At 33.7% G+C, this 20,713-nt stretch overlaps 1 protein-coding gene across 8 annotated transcripts in view; it reads left to right on the forward strand.

Moving 5' to 3' along the window:
- The window catches only part of EEA1 (early endosome antigen 1), a 114,304-nt gene that overhangs the window by 72,022 nt on the left and 21,569 nt on the right, over positions 1–20,713 (forward strand). For all 8 annotated transcript variants that reach the window (XM_019710311.2, XM_019710309.2, XM_019710307.2 and 5 more), the window contains 5 exons: positions 1,229–1,429; positions 2,401–2,514; positions 5,029–5,184; positions 6,925–7,064; positions 19,603–19,933. In XM_019710311.2, coding sequence (XP_019565870.2) covers positions 1,229–1,429; positions 2,401–2,514; positions 5,029–5,184; positions 6,925–7,064; positions 19,603–19,933 — 942 coding nt within the window. The remainder of the gene's footprint in view (positions 1–1,228; positions 1,430–2,400; positions 2,515–5,028; positions 5,185–6,924; positions 7,065–19,602; positions 19,934–20,713) is intronic.

Raw genomic sequence — 20,713 nt, forward strand, 5'->3', positions numbered from 1 at the left:
CTCAAAAAGGTCCAGTTGAACTATAAGTATATTAACTGGATGTTGGAACAAAATTCAGCATTCTTTAAAAGAAGACAATAAAACCCAGAGCTGTTACATTAAATATCAAAAAATTACTAGACATGAAGAAGCAGAAAACATGTGAGCTATATAGGCAGGAGAAAATCATTTAATGGGAAGAGACCCTGAAATGAGAGATGATGGAGTCATCAGACATATACTTTAAAACAGTTCTTAAAATATACTTATGGGTAAGAGAAAAACTATAATAATGGAAATAGAAGTGGAAACAAAAAAAAGAGAACTAAATAGAACTTCTAGAGATAGAAAAAAAGATCGAAAATGAAAACTTTGTTAATAGATTAAGCAAGTAGAAAACAGTATCAGTAAAAATTAAGACAACGTAATTGAAACTGTCCAAAATGAAGCACAGAGAAAAAAAAGGTGGAAAAAAATGAACAGTACCTTGGGGACTGTGGGACAGTGTCATGTAATCTAGCCTATGTATAATTAGTGTCACAGAAGGGTGAGGAGGAGGAAAATATTTATAGAAATAATAGCTGAAAAAAATTTAAATTTGATTAAAAATATGAACCCACATTCAAGAAACTCAGTCAATTCCAAGCAAGGTACACCAAGAAAACATCAGATGAATTGGACTTTTACCTAAATTAAAAATGTATACCTTTCAAAGGATACCATTATGAAAATAAAAGCCAAGAAACAGACTAGGATAAAATATATACAGTATATATATCTGACAATTCAGAAATATCCAGCTATATAAGGAACTCATTACTCAATGATCAGATCAGTGATTGATGCTAGAGATGAGTGGAGGGTACTAACTGCAAAGGGGCATGAGGAAACATTTTAGGGTAATGGAAATGTTCTCTATGTTGATTGTGGGGATGGTTAATGAGTGTATATGTTTATCAAATCTTCTCAAACTATACAATTAAATTGGGTTTTATTTTATGTAAATTATAGCTCAACAGCGATGGGTTTAAAAATAATAGGAATCTGTGAATTTGATATCATTTCGTACGATTTTGGGATACTATGTTTGCTTATTTTTGGAAAGAGATGAACAATTCTTTTTGAAAAAAAAACTTGCGGTATCCTATCCTACAGCACTTTAATATTCTCATGGTACTTAGGTTTGGGTTTCTTAATTCTTGTTATATCATTTGTGATCTTCATAATTAGAGTCTTGCTTGTGTGGCAGGTAATGCAACTGACAGAGAAGCTAAAGAATCAGTCCGAAAGCCATAAACAAGCCGAGGAGAACTTGCATGATCAGGTGCAAGAGCAGAAGGCACATCTTAGAGCTGCACAAGATCGGGTCCTTTCCCTGGAAACCAGTGTCAGTGAGTTAAATAGTCAGTTAAATGAAAGCAAGGAGAAGATCTCTCAGCTTGACATACAGGTAATATTGAATTATGCAATTTAATAGGAGTTTGTAGGAATAAAGCACTAATTTTAGGCCATCAAATGTTTTAAATTGTTTCCCTCTCTTTCTGTCCCTGCCCATGTCCCCATCACCCTCCTTTCTTAATGGAAAAAAAATTGGGAATAGGGATTAAGTAAAGGTTGTACCATATTTAGACAATTTGTTGAGCTTTCCTGTTTGTCCTTTTTTTCTCTCTTCTGGCAAACTACACCTCCTGAAACCACCGAATGTTTTCACTTTTCTTTGTTTTCATGAAGTCCTTATTATTGTTTTTGAAGTTCAAAGTAGTTGGATATTATACCATCAGCTTTCTAGGTTAAATATTTTCTGACTTTGATTTTTAAAAATTTAAAGATATGATTTAAAAAAAAACAACACAACCTCTATATGGTACCATTATGTATTTCAGTATATATTCTTTCAGAGGCCAATATAGAAATTTTGCTCAATAAGTCAGTTATGGGGTGGGACATATTTCTTTCTCCATTCTAATCATTGGTTTCTTATACTATAGTAGAAAAAGTTACAGAAACATTCTGTGCCTTGATTTTCTCTGTTTGACTCCTAATTCCATTGAAAATAAGAAATAATATAACAGAACTTTGAAAACAAGGATATACATTTCTTTCTTTTTAAAATGTAATTATTTGTTAGATGAATTATATGACAACCCAATATGTGGCTGTCCATCTTAAGAGAGGAGAAGTGTTTTGGTGGCATACAGGGACATCTTTTCATCATTTATCCAAACATTATTAGGAGTCTTTTCCCCTACTCATTCCTGTTTGGAGAATTATCACATACTTGTTTTTCAGTGTTTAAATCCTTATGTTTTTTGCCAAAGGACTTAATTTTTAAAATTACTTAGTGACAAAAGCAATGTATGATCAAGTAAGGGGAAATCAAGAACTGAATACAGATTAAATGACTTGTAAATTTTGTTACAGATTAAAGCCAAAACTGAATTACTGCTGTCAGCAGAAGCAGCAAAAACTGCTCAAAGAGCAGATCTTCAAAATCATTTGGACACAGCCCAAAATGCATTACAAGATAAACAGCAGGTAGGGGAACCTGATGTAGTTCATACCATAGCCTAATGTTTTGGTAGATAAATTAATTACAAACATGCATAAAAATGATACTCAGTTTTATATGATGTTGTGATCGACTTGCTTATTCATACCCTTAATTTCTTTCTGAATTCAGAATAGTTGAGTGGTAGATGGTAGATGCAGGAGTCAGACAGATAAAGATAAAAGTATCATTTTTGTTTTTGATAAGCTCAAACTACAGTGCATCTATGGCTGAGCTTCTTAATATTGTATTTCTCCCCTAGTCTAGAACTTGTTGTGGTGCTGAAATATTCACTTCTAATTGTGGAATTGTTGCTTCATCCCATCAAGTGCCAATGACTGGAAAAGAGACCAGCTTCCACACCAGTTCTTAGCAGACAATCTGGGCCATGACTCAGATATACTTACTAGTTGGAAGCAGAAAAAAGCAACATGTATTCCATCCCAGTAATAAGAGTTACTCTCTTTTCTTGGGAGTAGGAGTATATGGGGCTGGAGGGAATATAGAAGTTACCTTTCTCAATACTTCTGATAAAGTAAAAACTTGCTACTTAGGGCCAAGATCAAAATGCTGGTAGATTATTCTTGCCTTTTACCAGATAGGAGTTTTTAAAATTTATTTTTTATTTGAGAAGTAATACTGGTTGCTGATCCAACTTTTAAAAACAATGTAGTAGTATATCAAGTTAACAAAAGAAAACTGTTTGTTATATTAACCCTAAACCCCAATCCTATTTCCTCCTTACCGTGTTTACCTGAAAATAAGACCTAGCTGGACCATCAGCTCTAATGCGTCTTTTGGAGCAAAAATTAATATAAGACCCGGTCTTATATTATATTGTATTATATAAGACCCGGTATTATATTATACTATATTATATTATATTATATTATATTATATTATATTATATTATATTATATTATATTATATTAATTATATTATATTATATTCCTGGTATTATATTATATTATACCCGGTCTTATATTAATTTTTGCCCCAAAAGACGCATTAGAGCTGATGGTCCTGCTAGGTATTATTTTCAGGGAAACATGGTAGATGGAATGTTTGCTATTAAATTTGGTATGTATCCTTCCAGACTTCTACAAGCACTGAACAAATAAACACACACACACACATTTTTCTTTTATGCACATAGAATCACTATGTATGTTGTTCTGCAACTTGCTTTTCACTTACATTATTGGTAAGTAAATCTGGAAAATATTTTCTAAGCACAAAATCAGTGCCAGAAACTATAATGGAAAATTACTTATAAGAATAACCACATAAAAGTTTAAAATTTATCTGCCAAAAATATTACTAACAAAATTCTAAAGCAAATAACAAAAGAATAAAACATTTTCTGAAGTATGTCTGATGAATGGTTAATATCCTTGATATTTAAAATACTTTTACATAAGAAATAAATGAACCTACAAAAAGTAAATGATCAAAACTATTAGCAAATATTCAAGTTCATTAAGAATTAGTTGCAAAGGAAGACAAAATGGAATATGCCCTTATTGAGATAAAATTGTGTGTGTGTGTGTGTATGTGTGTGTGTTTAATTAACACTGGAAGATCTGGAAATGGCGTAGAAGAACAAACCACTTTTATACATTGCTAGTGGTGGTTCAACCTTTTGATGGTGGGAGGGGAAGCTGTTGGGCAATCTATTTCAAGAACTTCAGGGTTTTTCATATTCTTTAGCTCACTTTTAGTCCTTTATTTTAAGAGAATAATCACAGCTTTAAGGATGTTGTTTGCATCTCAGCTAATAAATGCAGAAAGTTTAGTAGCAATCTAAGAATCTAAAATAGAACATTTGGATAAAAAATGGTCTGTATCAATAAAATGGAAATTTATGCAGTCAAGTATAATGCTATTTTAGAAAATGTCACAGTTTCATGATGTCTTATTATCTAACAACAAATGCAGTTATGGTAAAATAGTATGTAAAGCAAGATCCTGTTTTTATTTTAAAAGTACAGATCAAAAATAGAAACTCACATACAGAAAAAACTGGAAGGAAAGTTATCAAAACATTAATAGTGATTATCTGTGGGTGGTGGATTTATTAATAATTTTTATTTTGATCTTTCTGTGTAACTAGATATTCCAAATGATTAAACAAGTGTCATAGATGTAATCATTTACATTTTTTAAAATGTTATTTTTAATAATGATGTCTTAAATAGTTAAGACATTTAATTATAAAAATATTATTTTATTATTAGCTTGTTTATTATTCTTTTCTGTCTTTGGCTTCCTAGAAAAAGTTACTGAATTGTTATTGCTTATAAACCTAGTATCTCAGACTGTACACAACTTCAGTTCCGATCCTTTATATTGGTGGATAAATTTAAGCTCTGAATTATCATTAGACTTATCAGTGATCTTACTCCAAATAACATTAGAGTTTACAGTTTTACTTTGACCAAACATATGGGCACTACACTAAAGTAAAACTTACCAAAATTTTCTTCAATTGTTCTCTACAGGAGTTAAGTAAGATCACTACTCAGTTGGATCAGGCTATTACAAACTTGCAGGATAAGCAAGAGCATTGCAGTCAGCTGGAAAGTCATCTCAAAGAATATAAAGAGAAACACCTCTCTTTAGAACAGAAAACTGAAGAATTGGAAGGTCAAATTAAGGTTTGTATTAAAAAAATTGAATTTAGCCATATTTTCTACTGCTGGAGCAATGGAAACTGATGACCTGGATGGAATCAAAGATTTTAAATTTGCAATCAAATTTGTGATATAAAAAATTTTTTAGTTACTTGTAATTTTTTGTTTCTTAATTTTGAATTCCACCCTTACTTTTAATTTCTTCATTAATGGGTGGCTTTTACAAATGACAGTTAACATATTTTTTGGTTCCTCTGTAATAACTAGTATTTCAGAGAGACTGTCAATCAGGTATGTACTCTATAATTACAAGGAACTTACTGGTTTTTGTTGTTGAACAAAAGTTTCTTTTGTTCTATCATTCCCATCTCCTCACCTTCTTATTCCAATATAATACCGAAGATATGGTAGACTTCTTCCTTTTGTAAACTTGACATTTATGCCCTTTGGATTTTGTTTCTAATTTAATAATTAATGTACTCTGTGGTAAACTGCTTCTGACTTTAACACAACTCAAGTGAAAGTGTTGATGTACTAAAGAGATTCAATGACCAGACATATCAGAGAAGGATTTGACCTGAGTTCTTTGTCCTTTACATTGGAACTACTATCAGTTAAACAAAAATTTCTCAAGTTTATATACACATATACATGTAAGTTATACCTTCATAATCAAGTGAGGCACTTCTGTACGATTATACAATCATGGGATGTGTGTGTGTGTGTATATATATATATATATATATATATATATATATATATATATATGAAAAATTACATTTACAATTCTGTTTATGGGTTCCTTTTTTTTTGTTCTTTATGGCCAGAGATAACAGTAATGACATTATGTAATGGTTGAAAAGAACAGAAAAACTGTCTTATTGAAAAGTGTCTAATGAGAATTCCATTGGGTATCTTTTTAAGTAGTTATTTAGAACCAATAGTGTCTATTGTGATTATTAGATCTTTAACATTTTGTTATTTTAGGAAATATTCCATATGTTTTTCAATATATTGTTATAAAATTAATATTAGTTACATCAAATATCCAATATCAGTGTCAAGTAAGAGCCACAGGTACTTAGATTAGTTTATAAAATACTTAGGGTACAGAATTATTATAACTATACAAGAAAATGCATTGCTTATAGATATTCAACATAGCAGTTTGATTTTATAAATTTGTAAAAATGTACAGTTATGTGTATATGTGTGAGACAGAAACTATACTAAGAAGAACAATCTCTAGACCAAGAGATTAAAGAAGCAAAATCAGAAATTTATTTGGCTTTATATTTAGGGTCAATGGGTGTTAATGAGAAGGCTGACATGACAGTTGCATTTTAGTTTTGAATATCTATAATTACATCAGTGTTGCTTACTGTGAATATAAAGGACAATATATTTTAAGTGGACCCATACGTGAATTTTTGCTTAGTTTTTTCATACTTGAGTTAATAATTTTTATTCAAGTTACAAATGTAATTATTTTAAGTTTATTCTCTTATTCAGAATTAATTTTAAAAAGTAAAAACTTAGTGATTGTCATGTGTAAAGCCTGCTTCTAGCTCCTCTGAAAGATTCCAAGATAAATAACTGCTTTAATCAGCAATGGATTCAGAATTATTTTTATTCTAACATAAATATTTTATGGTTATTTTGTGTGTCATGTCAACACCAATTTGAGTATAAAACAAAAATGTTATAATATTTAATAATAATTATTGACATTAAAATTTTTACTATATTATATATCTTCCATAGAAACTAGAAGCTGATACTCTTGAAGTTAAAGCAAGCAAGGAGCAAGCTTTGCAGGATCTACAACAGCAAAGACAGCTGAACACAGATTTAGAGCTTCGAGCCACAGAACTCAGTAAACAACTTGAAATGGAGAAAGAAATGTAAGTTAAACTACTTAAGGGAGAAGATTATAATCTAAGTATTAGAATTTCCTTAAGATTTCAATTTTGCTATCACAGTGCTTAAAGATTTATTAAATGTTTCTTTGTGTTGATTCTATAAACTGCTGATGTTAATAGGAATGAAAAATAAAGCAGTCATAACATTGAATTTACCTTCACTAGAAAGGACTGAAAATTTGACTCATCTAGACTCTTTTCAGCATTGATACAGTATTCATTTCTCTGGGTTAAAGCAATTGTTTTGAGTTGTTTACCAATTTGAAAAAAATAACATAAATTAACAAATAAAGGTGTGTTTATATATATATATATCCCGCAAGAGCAGTCAGGCTTCTGCTTTGAGGCACTGGACCAAGTGGCTAATGGATATTTTCTCTTGTAAGAAATGATCTCTTTTAGCTTTTCCGATGCATTTTGGCAGATTGCCTATATTTATAAGCACATTTTCAAGCCTTTCTTCCTAGCTGGTTTGCCTTACATTTTTTGGTGGTATCTTTCAATGACTAGAAGTTTTAAAATTTATTTAAATTCAATTTGTCATTTTTTTCTTTTATATTTAGTATTTTGTATCCTTTCTAAGAAATCTTCGCCTATTCTCAGGGTTTATGAAGAATTCTATTATATTCTCTTCTAGGAGTTTTGTTGTTTTAGTTTTCACAGTTAGGTCTAGGTTTCACCTTGAGCTTGTTTTTGTGTGAGGTATGAGGTAGGGGTCCAGGGTCACCTTTTTGCCCATACATCATTCAGTTGTTCTAGTATCATTTGTTAATAAAACTTTTTTTCTCTCATTGAGTGCCTTGGTACTTTTGTCAAGAGCAATTTACCTAATATATGTGGGTCTGTTTGTGGAGACTGTCCCATTGGTCTGTTTGTCTGTGTGGTACCCTGACACCAGTACCATCCTATGAGCTTGTGGTGGATCACGCCAGTTGTGTCAGTCTTCCAGTGTAATGCTTTCCCAAGATTGTATTGACTCTTTTAAGTTTGTTACTTTTCCATATACATTTTAGTATTAACTTGTCCATTTCTACAAATAAAATTATTGGGTTTGGATCAGAATTGCAGTGAATCTGTAGATCAATTTAGGAAGAATTAACATTGAACTATATTGAATCTTCTAATCCATGAGCATGGTATATCTCTTCATATATTTAGGTCTTCTTTAATTCTCTGAGCAACATTGTGTTATTTTTAAAATAGGAACCTTGGACATTTTTTGTTAAATGTATTTATAAATATTTTATGTATTTTAATGCTATTGTAAGTGGAATAGTTTTTAAAATCTAATTTTCTGATTGCTTGCGGCTTGTATAAAAGTACATTTGAGTTTTACAAATTGACTTTTTGCCCTTTAACTGTGTTAAATTCACTTTTTTGTTTTAACACATTGCGTACTGATCACGAGAATCTTCACAAGGGATTTAAACCCCGCCGTACGCAACGTGTTAATAGTTGTTTTGTAGAGTTCTTAGAATTTTCTGAGTACACAATCATGTTATCTGTGAACAGCAACAGTTTTACTTCTTTTTTACCAGTCTGTAGGCCTATATGTCTTTTCCTTGATTTATTCCTGGCTGACATGTCCAGTAAAATTTTGAGTGTAAATACTAATAGTGGACATCCTTGCACTGTTCCCAGTCTTAGGCAGGAAACATTAAATGTTTCATCATTAATTTAGAGGTTAGCTGTCGGTTTTTCCTACATTCCTTTATCAGATTGAGGACATTCCTTTCCATACTAGTTTTCATTTAAAAATTTTTTTTTTTTATTAAATTTATTGGGGTGACAATTGTTAGTAAAATTACATAGATTTCAGGTGTACAATTCTGTATTACATCATCTATAAATCCCATTGTGTGTTCATCACCCAGAGTCAGTTCTCCTTCCATCACCATATATTCGATCCCCCTTACCCTCATCTCCCGCCCCCCACCCCCCGCCCCCCTTACCCTCTGGCAACCACTAAACTATTGTCTGTGTCTATGAGTTTCTGTTTCTCATTTGTTTGTCTTGTTCTTTTGTTGTTTTTGGTTTATATACCACATATCAGTGAAATCACATGGTTCTCTGCTTTTTCTGTCTGACTTGTTTCGCTCAGCATTACTCTCTCAAGATCCATCCATGTTGTCACAAATGTTCCTATATCATCTTTTCTTACTGCTGAATAGTATTCCATTGTGTATATATACCACAACTTCTTTATCCATTCATCTATCGAAGGACATTTTGGTTGTTTCCATGTCTTGGCCACCGTAAACAAAGCTGCAATGAACATTGGAGCACACGTGTCTTTATCTCTAAATGTTTTCAGATTTTTTGGGTAGATACCCAGGAGAGGGATTGCTGGGTCATATGGCAATTCTATTCATAATTCTTTGAGGAACCTCCACACTGCCTTCCATAACGGCTGCACCAGTCTGCATTCCCACCAACAGTGTATGAGGGTTCCTTTTTCTCCACAGCCTCTCCAACATTTGTTATTATTTGTCTTGTTGATGATAGCCATTCTGACTGGGGTGAGGTGATATCTCATTGTGGTTTTGATTTGCATTTCTCTGATGATTAGTGATGTTGAGCATTTTTTCATATGTCTATTTGCCATTTGTATGTCCTCTTTGGAGAAATGTCTCTTCAAGTCCTCTGCCCATTTTTCAATTGGGTTGTTTGTTTTTTTGTTGTTGAGTTGCATGAGTTCCTTGTATATTCTGGATACTAGCCCCTTATCGGAGGCACTGTTTGCAAAAATCTTCTCCCATTCAGTTGGTGGCCTCTTTATTTTGTCAATGGTTTCTTTTGCTGTGCAGAAGCTTTTAAGTTTCATATAGTCCCATTCGTTTATTTTAGCTTTTACTTCCATTGCCTTTGGAGTCAAGTTCATAAAATGCTCTTTGAACCCAAGGTCCATAAGTTTAGTACCTATGTTTTCTTCTATGCAGTTTATTGTGTCAGGTCTTCTGCTTAAGTCTTTGATCCATTTTGAATTAACTTTGGTACATGGTGACAAATAGCATTCCAGTTTCATTCTTTTGCACGTGGCTATCCAATTCTCCCAGCACCATTTATTGAAGAGGCTGTCTTTGCTCCATTGTATGTTTTTAGCTTCTTTGTCAAAAATTATCTGTCCATATTTATGTGGTTTTATTTCTGGGTTCTCAATTCTATTCCATTGGTCTATGTGTCTGTTTTTCTGCCAATACCATGCTGTTTTGATTATTGTAGCCCTGTAGTACAAGCCAAAGTCAGGAAGTGTGATACCTCCATTATGGTTCTTTTTTCTTAAGATTGCTTTGGCTATTCGGGGTCTTTTGTGGTTCCAAACAAATCTGTTGATTTTTTGTTCTATTTCTTTAAAATATGCCATTGGGATTTTGATGGGGATTGCATTGAATCTGTATATTGCTTTGGGTAATATGGCCATTTTAACTATGTTGATTCTTCCAATCCATGAGCACGGAATGTCTTTCCATTTCTTTGTGTCTTCTTCAATTTCTTTCAAAAATGTCTTATAGTTTTCAGCATATAGGTCTTTCACATCCTTGGTTAAGTTTATTCCTAGGTATTTTATTCTTTTTGCTGCAATTGCAAAAGGAATTGTTTTTGTATTTCTTTTCTGAGATTTCATTGTTAGTATATAGGAAGGCAATGGACTTTTGTGCGTTGATTTTGTAGCCGCAACTTTACTGTATTTGTTGATTGTTTCTAATAGCTTTTTGGTGGAGTCTTTAGGGTTTTCTATATATAGCATCATGTCATCTGCAAAGAGTGATAATTTAACTTCTTCATTCCCAATTTGATGCCTTTTATTTCTTTCTCTTGCCTGATTGCTCTGGCAAGGACTTCCAACACTATGTTGAAAAGCAGAGGTGATAGGGGACATCCCTGTCGTGTTCCTGAACGTAGAGCAAAGGGCTTCAGTTTTTCTCCATTAATTATGAGATTAGCAGAGGGCTTGTCATATATGGCCTTTATTATGTTAAGGTATTTTCCTTCTATACCCATTTTATTAAGTGTTTTAATCATAAATGGATGTTGTATCTTGTCAAATGCTTTTTCTGCATCAATTGATATAATCATATGATTTTTGTCCTTTATTTTGTTTATGTGATGTATCACATTGATGGATTTATGATGTTGAACCATCCTTGTGCCCCGGGATGAACCCCACTTGGTCGTGATGAATAATCTTTTTAATGCATTGTTGTATTCGATTTGCTAGAATTTTATTTAGGATTTTTGCATCGGTATTCATTAGAGATATTGGTCTGTAGTTTTCTTTTTTGTGCTGTCCTTACCAGGTTTTGGTATCAGGGTAATGTTGGCCTCATAAAATGAGTTAGGGAGTACTGTCTCTTCTTCAATTTTTTGGAAGAGTTTGTGCAGAATTGGTATTAGATCCTCTTTGAAGGTTTGGTAGAATTCACTAGTGAAGCCATCTGGTCCCGGACTTTTGCTTTTGGGAAGGTTTTGGATGACTGATTCAATTTCATTACTGGTGATCGGTCTGTTTAGATTTTCCAGTTCTTCATGGTTCAGCCTTGAAGGCTATATGTTTCTAAGAACTTGTCCATTTCTTCTAGGTTGTTGAATTTGGTGGCATATAGTCCTTCATAGTATTCTTGGATGATCCTTTGTATTTCTGTGGTGTCCGTGATAACTTCCCTTTTACGTTTCTGATTTTGTTAATCAGTGTCTTCTCTTTTTATCTTAGTAAGTCTAGCCAAGGGTTTGTCAATTTTGTTAATCTTTTCAAAGAACCAGCTCTTTGTCACATTAATTTTTTCTATTGTCTTTTTGTTCTCTATTTCATTTAGTTCTGCTCTAATTTTTGTTATTTCCTTTCTTCTGCTGACCTTGGGTTTTACTTGTTCTTCTTTTTCTAGTTCTTTAAGGTGTAACATGAGGTTATTTATTTGGGAGTTTTCTTGTTTCTTGAGATAGGCCTGTAATGAGATAAATTTCCTCTTAAAACTGCTTTCGCTGCATCCCAAAAATTTTGGTAGGATGTATTTTCATTGTCATTTGTTTCTATGTATCTTTTGATCTCTCCTCTAATTTCTTCTTTGACCCAGTCCTTCTTTAAAAGTATGTTGTTTAATCTCCATGTATTTGTGTTTTTCCCGCTTTCTTTTTACAGTTGATATCCAATTTCAAAGCCTTGTGATCAGAGAATATGCATGGTATGATTTCAATCTTCTTAAATTTGTTGAGACTGATTTTATGTCCCAATATATGGTCTATCCTTGAGAATGTTCCATGTACACTAGAAAAGAATGTATAGTCTGATGTTTTAGGATGAAGTGCTCTATAAATGTCAATTATGTCCATTTCATCTAATGTGTCATTTAGGGCTACTATTTCGTTATTTATTTTCTGTTTGGATGATCTATCCATAGCTGTCAATGATGTATTTAAGTCCCCTAGTATAATTGTGTTTTGGTCAATTTCTCCCTTTAGTTCTGTTAGTAGTTGCTTGGTGTATTTCGGTGCTCCCTGATTGGGGGCATAAATATTGATGACTGTTATGTCTTCTTGTTGTACAGTCCCTTCACCATTATGAAATGTCCATCTTTGTCTCTTGTTATCTTTTTCACCTTGAAGTCTGTTTCATCTGATATCATTATGGCTACACCTGATTTTCTCTGGGTACCATTTGCTTGGAGTGTCAATTTCCACCCTTTCACTTTGAGTCTATGCTTGTCCTTGTAGCTGAGATGTGTCTCTTGGAGACAGCATATGGTTGGGTTTAGTTTTTGATCCAATCTGCTACTCTGTGCCTTTTTATTGGTGAGTTCAGTCCATTTACATTTAGGGTGATTATTGATATGTGAGGATTTCCTGTCATTCTATCTTTAGTTTTCTGGTAAGGCTGTGTCTCCATTGTTTCTTTGCCTTTTGTTGTTGTCTATTATTTCTGTGTGGTGGTATTCTATGATATTTCCCTCTGTTTCTTCTTTTATTTCAGTATATATTTCAATTCTGGATTTATTTTGAGTGGTTACCCTTAAGTTTATGTAAAAGAAAGTTTGATATTTAGAGTATTCCATTTCTTCAGCACGCTTACTTTCTCCATTCCCATATTCCGGTCAGGCCTTTACTCTCCCCCTTTTTGAGTTGTGGTTGCCACAAATTGTCCCTGTTGATGGTGGTCGAATAGCCTCCTTTAGTATTTCTTGTAGTGCAGGTCGTGTATTAGAAAATTCCCTCAGCTTCTGTATGTCTGGAAAGGTCTTTATTCCTCCTTCATATCTAAAGGATATCTTTGCTGGATATATTATTCTTGGCTCATGGTTTCTCTCTTTCAATAGTTTGAATATTTGGTTCCACTCCCTCCTGGCTTGTAGAGTTTCTGCTGAAAAATCTGATGATAATCTAATGGGCTTTCCTTTGTAAGTTACCGTCTTTTTTCCCTGGCTGCCTTGAGGATTCTTTCTTTGTCGTTGATTTTAGACAGCTTCAATACAATGTGCCTTGGAGAAGGTCTGTTGGGATTGAGGTAACTAGGTGTTCTATTTGCTTCTTGGATTCGAGGGTCCAGTTCTGTCCACAAATTTGGGAAGTTCTCATCGACAATTTGTTTGAATATATTCTCTGTTCCCTTCTCTCTTTCTTCTCCTTCTGGTATGCCCATTATTCTTATATTGCTCTTTCTGATGAAGTCAGAAAGTTCTTGTAGAGTTCTTTCATTTCTTTTAAGTCTCAAGTCTCTTTCTTCTTCTATCTGTGTCATTTCCAGGTTTCTATCCTCGATGTCACTGATTCTTTCCTCCAATGGTCAACTCTACTACCTAAGCTGGTTATTTCATTCTTAATTTCTTCTATTGAGTTCTTAATCTCCAGAAATTCTATTTGGTTCTTTTTTAAGATTTCAATCTCTTTCGTAAAATGCTCATGCTGTTCTTTGATTGAGTTTCTGAGTTCCTTTAACTGCCTATCTGTGTTTTCTTGTATCTCGTTGAGTTTTTTCAGAACTGCAATCTTGAATTCTCTGTCATTTAAGTCACATATTTCTGTATCTTTAAGTGCCTTCTCAGGAGATTTTTCACCTTCTTTCTGAGCTATCTTGTTGCCTTGGTTATTCATGGCGATTACTGGTTTACTATTTCTCTTCCTAGACATCTACAGGAGTGACTTCTGCAACAGGTTGATAGAAAGCGGTCTTTCTTTTGTTTGCCAGTACTTGTTGGTAGAATGTTTTATTATTTCTCCAACTGCAACTTATTTTTCTTCTCCCACACGGTAGTGCTATGTTTTCTCTGCACTATTCCAACTTCTCACACAATGGGGGGATTCCCTGGGAGACGGGCTTCTCCTCTGTTAATAGTTCGTCTGGGTCACAGGGCGCAGTGTCCCGGTGGGTATGCGGAGAGCTTTTGATGTTCCACAGCTCTTCCAGCTCCTGATTCAGAGCCCGTATATTTCAGCAGTTCTGTTTACTCCTGCAGCGATCCGCCCAGATAGGTGTGGTCAGGGGCGTGGTGAGTTGTGAGAGGTGGCCCAGAGCAATGGCGGCGACCACCACCACAGCCGGTCCTGCTTCCACAGCTCTCTCCCCTTTGCTGGAACTAGTTGGGCTGTGAATTTGTTTTTTCGGCCCACAGTTCTCAAAACAGCAAATTTTCTGTTGTTTTGATCTGACACTGCTACTGTTTCGCTTCTAGCACCGGGCAGGTGGGGGCGGGGCGAGCTCTGGGAGGGGAGGGAGGGGGCGGCTAGTCTCAGTGCCTAAGGCTCCGTTCTCTGCTCGGCAGTGCGGGCTTAAACCACCGTTTTCAGCCTTTTTCCCTCAGTCTTTTCTCCGAGGTCTCTGCCGTGAGCGTTGGGTTCAGCCGTGTTATATGCTGTCCCCTCAGCCCTGTGGAGCCCTGGCGGAGCCCTAGCAGTCCGATCTCCCGCAGCTGCGGTAGTTCCGGGAAGCAGCGAGCTCGGCGCACTGAGCTGGGTCTGCGTCCTGCGCCCGCGCGGCTCCGTCTCCGCGCTTCTCCCTTTCCTCCTCCCTCCACTCGCGCGAATCTCCCACCTGTAGGTGATTTCAGTCGGTAGTGGGCCTCTTCGTCTTGCCTGTCTGCTGTGCAGGGAGTCCTTTGTGGAGTTTTTGTTCGATTCTTTGTAAATCCCAGGGGAGCTTTACAGAGGCTCACCTCACGCCGCCATTTTTCCGGAAGTCCTCCTCATTTAAAAAATTTTTTATCAACTTCTTTTTCTGCATTTTTTGATTATGATTATATGCTCGTATAGCTTTTCTTCTTTATTCTGTTAATGTGGTGAATTACCTTGATTGATTTTTAAATATTAAACCCATCTTGCATTCTTGGGATAAATCCCACTTGATCATCCTGTATTATTCTTTTTATATATTGCTGTATTTAACTTAATAATACTTTATTTAGAATTTTCCATGCATTCATGATAGTTATTGAAATGAAGAATGAAATGTGAGTTAAACTACTTAAGGGAGAGGTCTGTAATATTTTTTCTTCTCCTTTTCTTTCTTTTTTTTTTCTTTCTTTCTTTCTTCCTATTTTATTAAATTCATTGGGATGACATTGGTTAATAAGATTATATAAGTTTCAAGTGTACAATTCTATAATACATCTGTATATTGCATTGTGTGCTCATCACCCAAAGTTTAGTCTCCTTTCGTCACCGTATTTTGACCCCCTTTATCCTCTTCAACCTCGCCTTATCCCTTTTCCCTCTGGTAACCACCATACTGCTGTCTATCAGTGAGTTTTTGTTTGTTCATTTGTTGCTTTCTGTTTTATATCCCTCATGTGAGTGAAATCAGATATTTCTTTCTTGTTCTTTTCCATCTGACTTGTTCCACTTAGCATGATACTCTCAAGATCCTTTTAATATCATCATCAAGATTTGGGAATTATGGTTATATAGGTCTTAAAAAGGAATTGACAGACTGCCTCTATTTTCTGAAAGAGTTTGTATGACATAGATATTATTTATTTCTTAAATGTTCGATTGAATTCACAATGAGCCACCTGGCCTTGAAGTTCTCTCTCTGGGTTGCTTCTTAATTTGGAGTTCAATTCATTTAATAGATACAGGGATATTTTTGTTTCCTAATATTTTTCTTGAATCAGTATTCATCAGTATTTCATCTAAACTTCAAATTTGTTTATGTACTGTTGTTCGTTATATTATTATGCTTTTAAGGTCTTGTAGGATCTATAGTGATGTCTCATTATTATTCTTAATAGTGGTAATTTATTTTCTCTCTTTTTCTTGATCAATCTAATTAGACTTATACATTTTATTTAAAAAATTTTGATTTGATTTTCTTTGTCAAGTTTTTATTTCATTTCTTTCTCCTTTTTAGTATTTTCTTCCTTAGGTTTAGTTTGCTCTTCTTTTTATAGCTTCTTAATGTGGAAGCTTCCTTGTGGCTGTCCACCTTTAATAGTCTTTTTCTCAGTTCCTCACTCCCTTTGCATTTTGTCAGTGCTAGATGTGAGATTTTTATAGATGGTAGTTATGTTCCTTATTTTAATAAAATCAATATAATATGACAGTTTTTCAACAGATGGAATAAATTATCTTGATGAAAATTATCCTGTTCTCATGTACACTAAATGCTCAATGGGTGCATTGACAGCTCTGAGTATAAGGGTGGATTAGTTTAGACGATATTAGGATACTAAAAGATTAATTGGTAAATGAAATTTCAAATGTCTTTGGTGGCAGAGAGGGTATGTGCCTCTGGACACATGCCATAAATCCATAAAAGTGCTGAGCCGGGGACATTTTTCCTTCAGTCCCAAGGTAGAGTTAGTTTCTTGCCTAGCTTGTCCTTTATATTGATGGTTGAATTGGGTTTTGCTATCGATCTAAAGTGGACACATAGCTCACCAGAATTTTGATGAATAAAAATCAGTTCCACCCCATTCATTTGGATGTCTTCATAGGAGGGCTATGACCTGTCACACTTCAGTAGACTTTGTCTCTAAATGCCAAATAGGCCACTCTGAGTGGACAGACTTCTTCTGTGTCAAGGCAATTAGGGTCCTTGACTCTCAGGACTAAAGTTGGAGGCTGAGAAACTGGGAAAAGTACCCTTCAGAGAAATTAAATAAAACCCATCAGAGTTAATTAAGTTGTTTCAAACCTTCATGGTTTCATTCTTGTTTTGGGAGTGATGATGAAAAATTTCTTGTTCTCCTGTCTAGTAAATTGCATCCTGATACTTTGAATTTGAGGATATAGAGGTGCATTTTGTACCTCAAATGGCATGTCTCCTCAATGTTAAATCATACTTTCCAGTGCCTACCTATTTGGAGAGCACATCTGATCCTTTATATCACCCACTAAATAGTCATTGGTCCATGAAGATCACATCTCTGTCTTGGTTTTTGTTCTCTTCCCTAAGGCCCCTATAGACCCAATGGTTCTTTCCATTTCTAATGGGCTAAATGGAAATGGGCCCATTTCTATTCTGTGTTCTAATCTTGTGGTTCAGAACTCACTCAGGTTTCCACATCAAATTGGGGTAGGCAAACCTTTCAGTACCAAGATCTTTTTTACCTACATACTTTATGCAAACATTCTTATGTGAGGTCTTGCATTTCTAGAGTACTACCTAGTAAGGGAGGACTGGGTAAACGTATCTGGGATTTGATAGCATCTATGCATCTAACTCTTTCTCTCCAAATCACATCTTACAATGTGTTTTCATTATTCTACAGTTTAACGTATTTTCTAATCTCCTTTGTGATTTCTTCTTTGATGCTTAAGTGATTTAGAAATATATTGTTTATTTTCCAACTATTTGGGGCTCTTCTAGATATCTTGGGTTAGTGATTTGTAATTTAATTCCATAGTGATCAGAGAACGCACTCAGTAAAATTCAGACTTTTCAAACTGTCTTATTTATGGCCTAGTGTTTTATTTACCGTGGTTAATTTTCCATGTGCACATATGTGTGCTCTGTGTTTTTGGTTAGTGTTCAATGAATATCAATTAGGTCAAGGTGGTTGATAATGTTCTAATCTTCTATTCCTTGCCAATTTTTTTTTGTTGTTGTTCTGGTTGTTCTGTCAGTTTATGATAAAGGGATGTGAAAGTTTCCAGCTATAGTTGTGGATTTATTTATTATTTTCTTTACTTTTTTTTTATAAACAAAGTTTTACAGTAACTGTTCTTGCCCTTATTTCTGTTTGCTTTTACTGATTCACATAGTCTTATGATTTTGTAATAATTATCTATAGAAAAGTTAAGTGGCATAGTAAATAAATATGTCAACTTTTAATTTTAGAGTTTGTTGACAGAGATCTTAACTATATTAAAATGATAAAATAATACTAGTATATCTAAATACTTTTCTATTTAGATCTTTAAAAGTCAGTGAGGTACAGTATCCTGTGAATGTACTTAACTTCATCTTTTCTAGATACTTTTTAGAACATAAAAGTAAGTTTCTGAGACTAAAAGTTGGAACATTTAATTCAAGGTTCTGTTATTGTATTAATACACAACTTCAAATATGTGGGTAGTAAATCTTTTTAACCATCACTCTTTAACATATTGATGAATTTAATTTATACTGATTCTAAAGTACATTGGAAATACAGTGCATTGAAGAAGTATTATTATTTTGCATCTGGTTTTATTTTCACTTTTAAAAATGGTTGAGATTTAATGTGTGTTTTTTGGATATATATATATAATTTCATTCCTTTTTTGAAAACAAAAAAGTTTTAGTTTAACTTTCCTTCATTTCCTCATTCTCATAGCTTATTCATTTAAGTGTAGAAAACTTTTATTAAGGGAGAAATGATAACAAATCTCATGTATAATCTTCTAGGCTCTAGGATTAAAGTAAATCTTTCGTCGTTCCTCTTTGTTTGAAATGAAATATTTCTTTTATTTATTTAATGTATTTTTTTTTCTAGGTTAACCTTAAGTGTTTTGAAGTTTAAGAACTATCAAACACATAATGTGTGTGTGTTTTTAATTGAAGTTTATTGGGGTGACAATTGTTAGTAAAGTTACATAGATTTCAAATATACAGTTATGTAATACATCATCTATATATCATCTCCTTCCATCACCATATATTTGATCCCTTTTACCCTCATGTACCACACATAATGTGTTTTATGTTTACAAGAGGCAAAGTTCTCTATGTACTTGGGGTCTGACATAATGAATATGTTCTTTAGGGTACATAGAACACTTTTCTGGCTGTTGTAGACTAGAGGGTCTGCTATATACATAGTTTTCTTTGGGGATCTATTGTGGTGGACAAGACTGGATTAAATCAGGAGGCTTCGATGGTCTTGGATTTATCACTAACTTATTTGACTTGAGGAAAATCATCTTCTGGTTAATGATCACAGCATATATTTTAAGGCATTTTTCAGTTGTGTGGCTTTATGACATTCAATTCTTATTTTTATTTCTTAACTACACAAGTTTAAAGCTCAATAATTATTTATTAATTTTTATTGGTAAATTAGGGATGATGTATTATGCATTATTTAAAAAAAATTGTTTCTTGAATATTTAGAGTATCCAGTACAAAGTTGGACCTACAGGAAAAATCTGAAGCCCTTGAAAATATTAAGCAAATGCTTACCAAGCAAGAGGAAGAAAAAATAATTCTTAAAAAAGAAATTGAAAATTTAAGTAAAGATGCAAAGATGCAGCACAAGGAATTGAATAACAAAATTCAAACAGCAGTAACAGAGCTACAAAAAGTGAAGACGGAAAAAGAAACTCTAATGGCAGAGCTTTCTGCAGCAAAAGAGAAATTATCAAAAGTTTCTGACTCTTTGAAGAACTCCAGAAGTGAATTTGAAAAGGAAAATCAGAAAGGAAAGGCTGCTATATTAGATTTGGTTAGTTGTTTACATTTACTTTCTTATGTAGAAGTGATTTGTATTTAAAATGTACAGATTTTTCTGCTTAATTCTCTATTGCCTTTTCATCCTACGTTTAAAGGTTTCAAATAGCTCTCATGAAGAAAGGAATTGGAATTACTTAACCTGAGAAAAGGATATTGTCGTGTGTGTGTGTGTGTGTGTGTGTGTGTGTGTGTGTGTGTGTGTAATTTTCCAAAGGCCTAGGAAATTTTCCGTTGAATATACAATCTTTTCTCTATTGTTGGCATGATGTGAGATTTGGGAGAGACTGCACATTTGTCAGGGACATATCCACAGAGAATATAGCTACTAGTTGAAACATTAATCACTTGTCTGAAAAAAAAGAAAAAAGACCAGAAAGACCTTGATGATCTTATCATTCTGGTACTATAAACTTCCTATAATCTTTACCGAATATTCTAAAATTCTAGATAATACCATGTCTTAGAGTTACCATAAAACCTATTTAAACTAAAGAGAAAAAAAGTCTCATAGTCTGAGGAAATATTTAAAGGGGAATGCATTCTCAGAAATAGTTAAACACAGAATGACAAAGAGTAACAGCGAAAGTAAAATCCTTTTGTTCTCAATATGAAGGTCAGTGAAAGTATTTAGTAGTATAAAAAACACATGATAGTAAGTTGCCTTTATGTTCCTTTTTGTTTGGTGAAAGCATATCTTATCTGTACATCTTCCCTCTTGAATTATATGTGATTATTTTTTATTTATTGTTTTAATACTTTCTGTTAAAAATTT

This window comes from Rhinolophus sinicus, linkage group LG02, assembly GCF_036562045.2.
Source record: "Rhinolophus sinicus isolate RSC01 linkage group LG02, ASM3656204v1, whole genome shotgun sequence".
Classification (NCBI taxonomy): domain Eukaryota; kingdom Metazoa; phylum Chordata; class Mammalia; order Chiroptera; family Rhinolophidae; genus Rhinolophus; species Rhinolophus sinicus.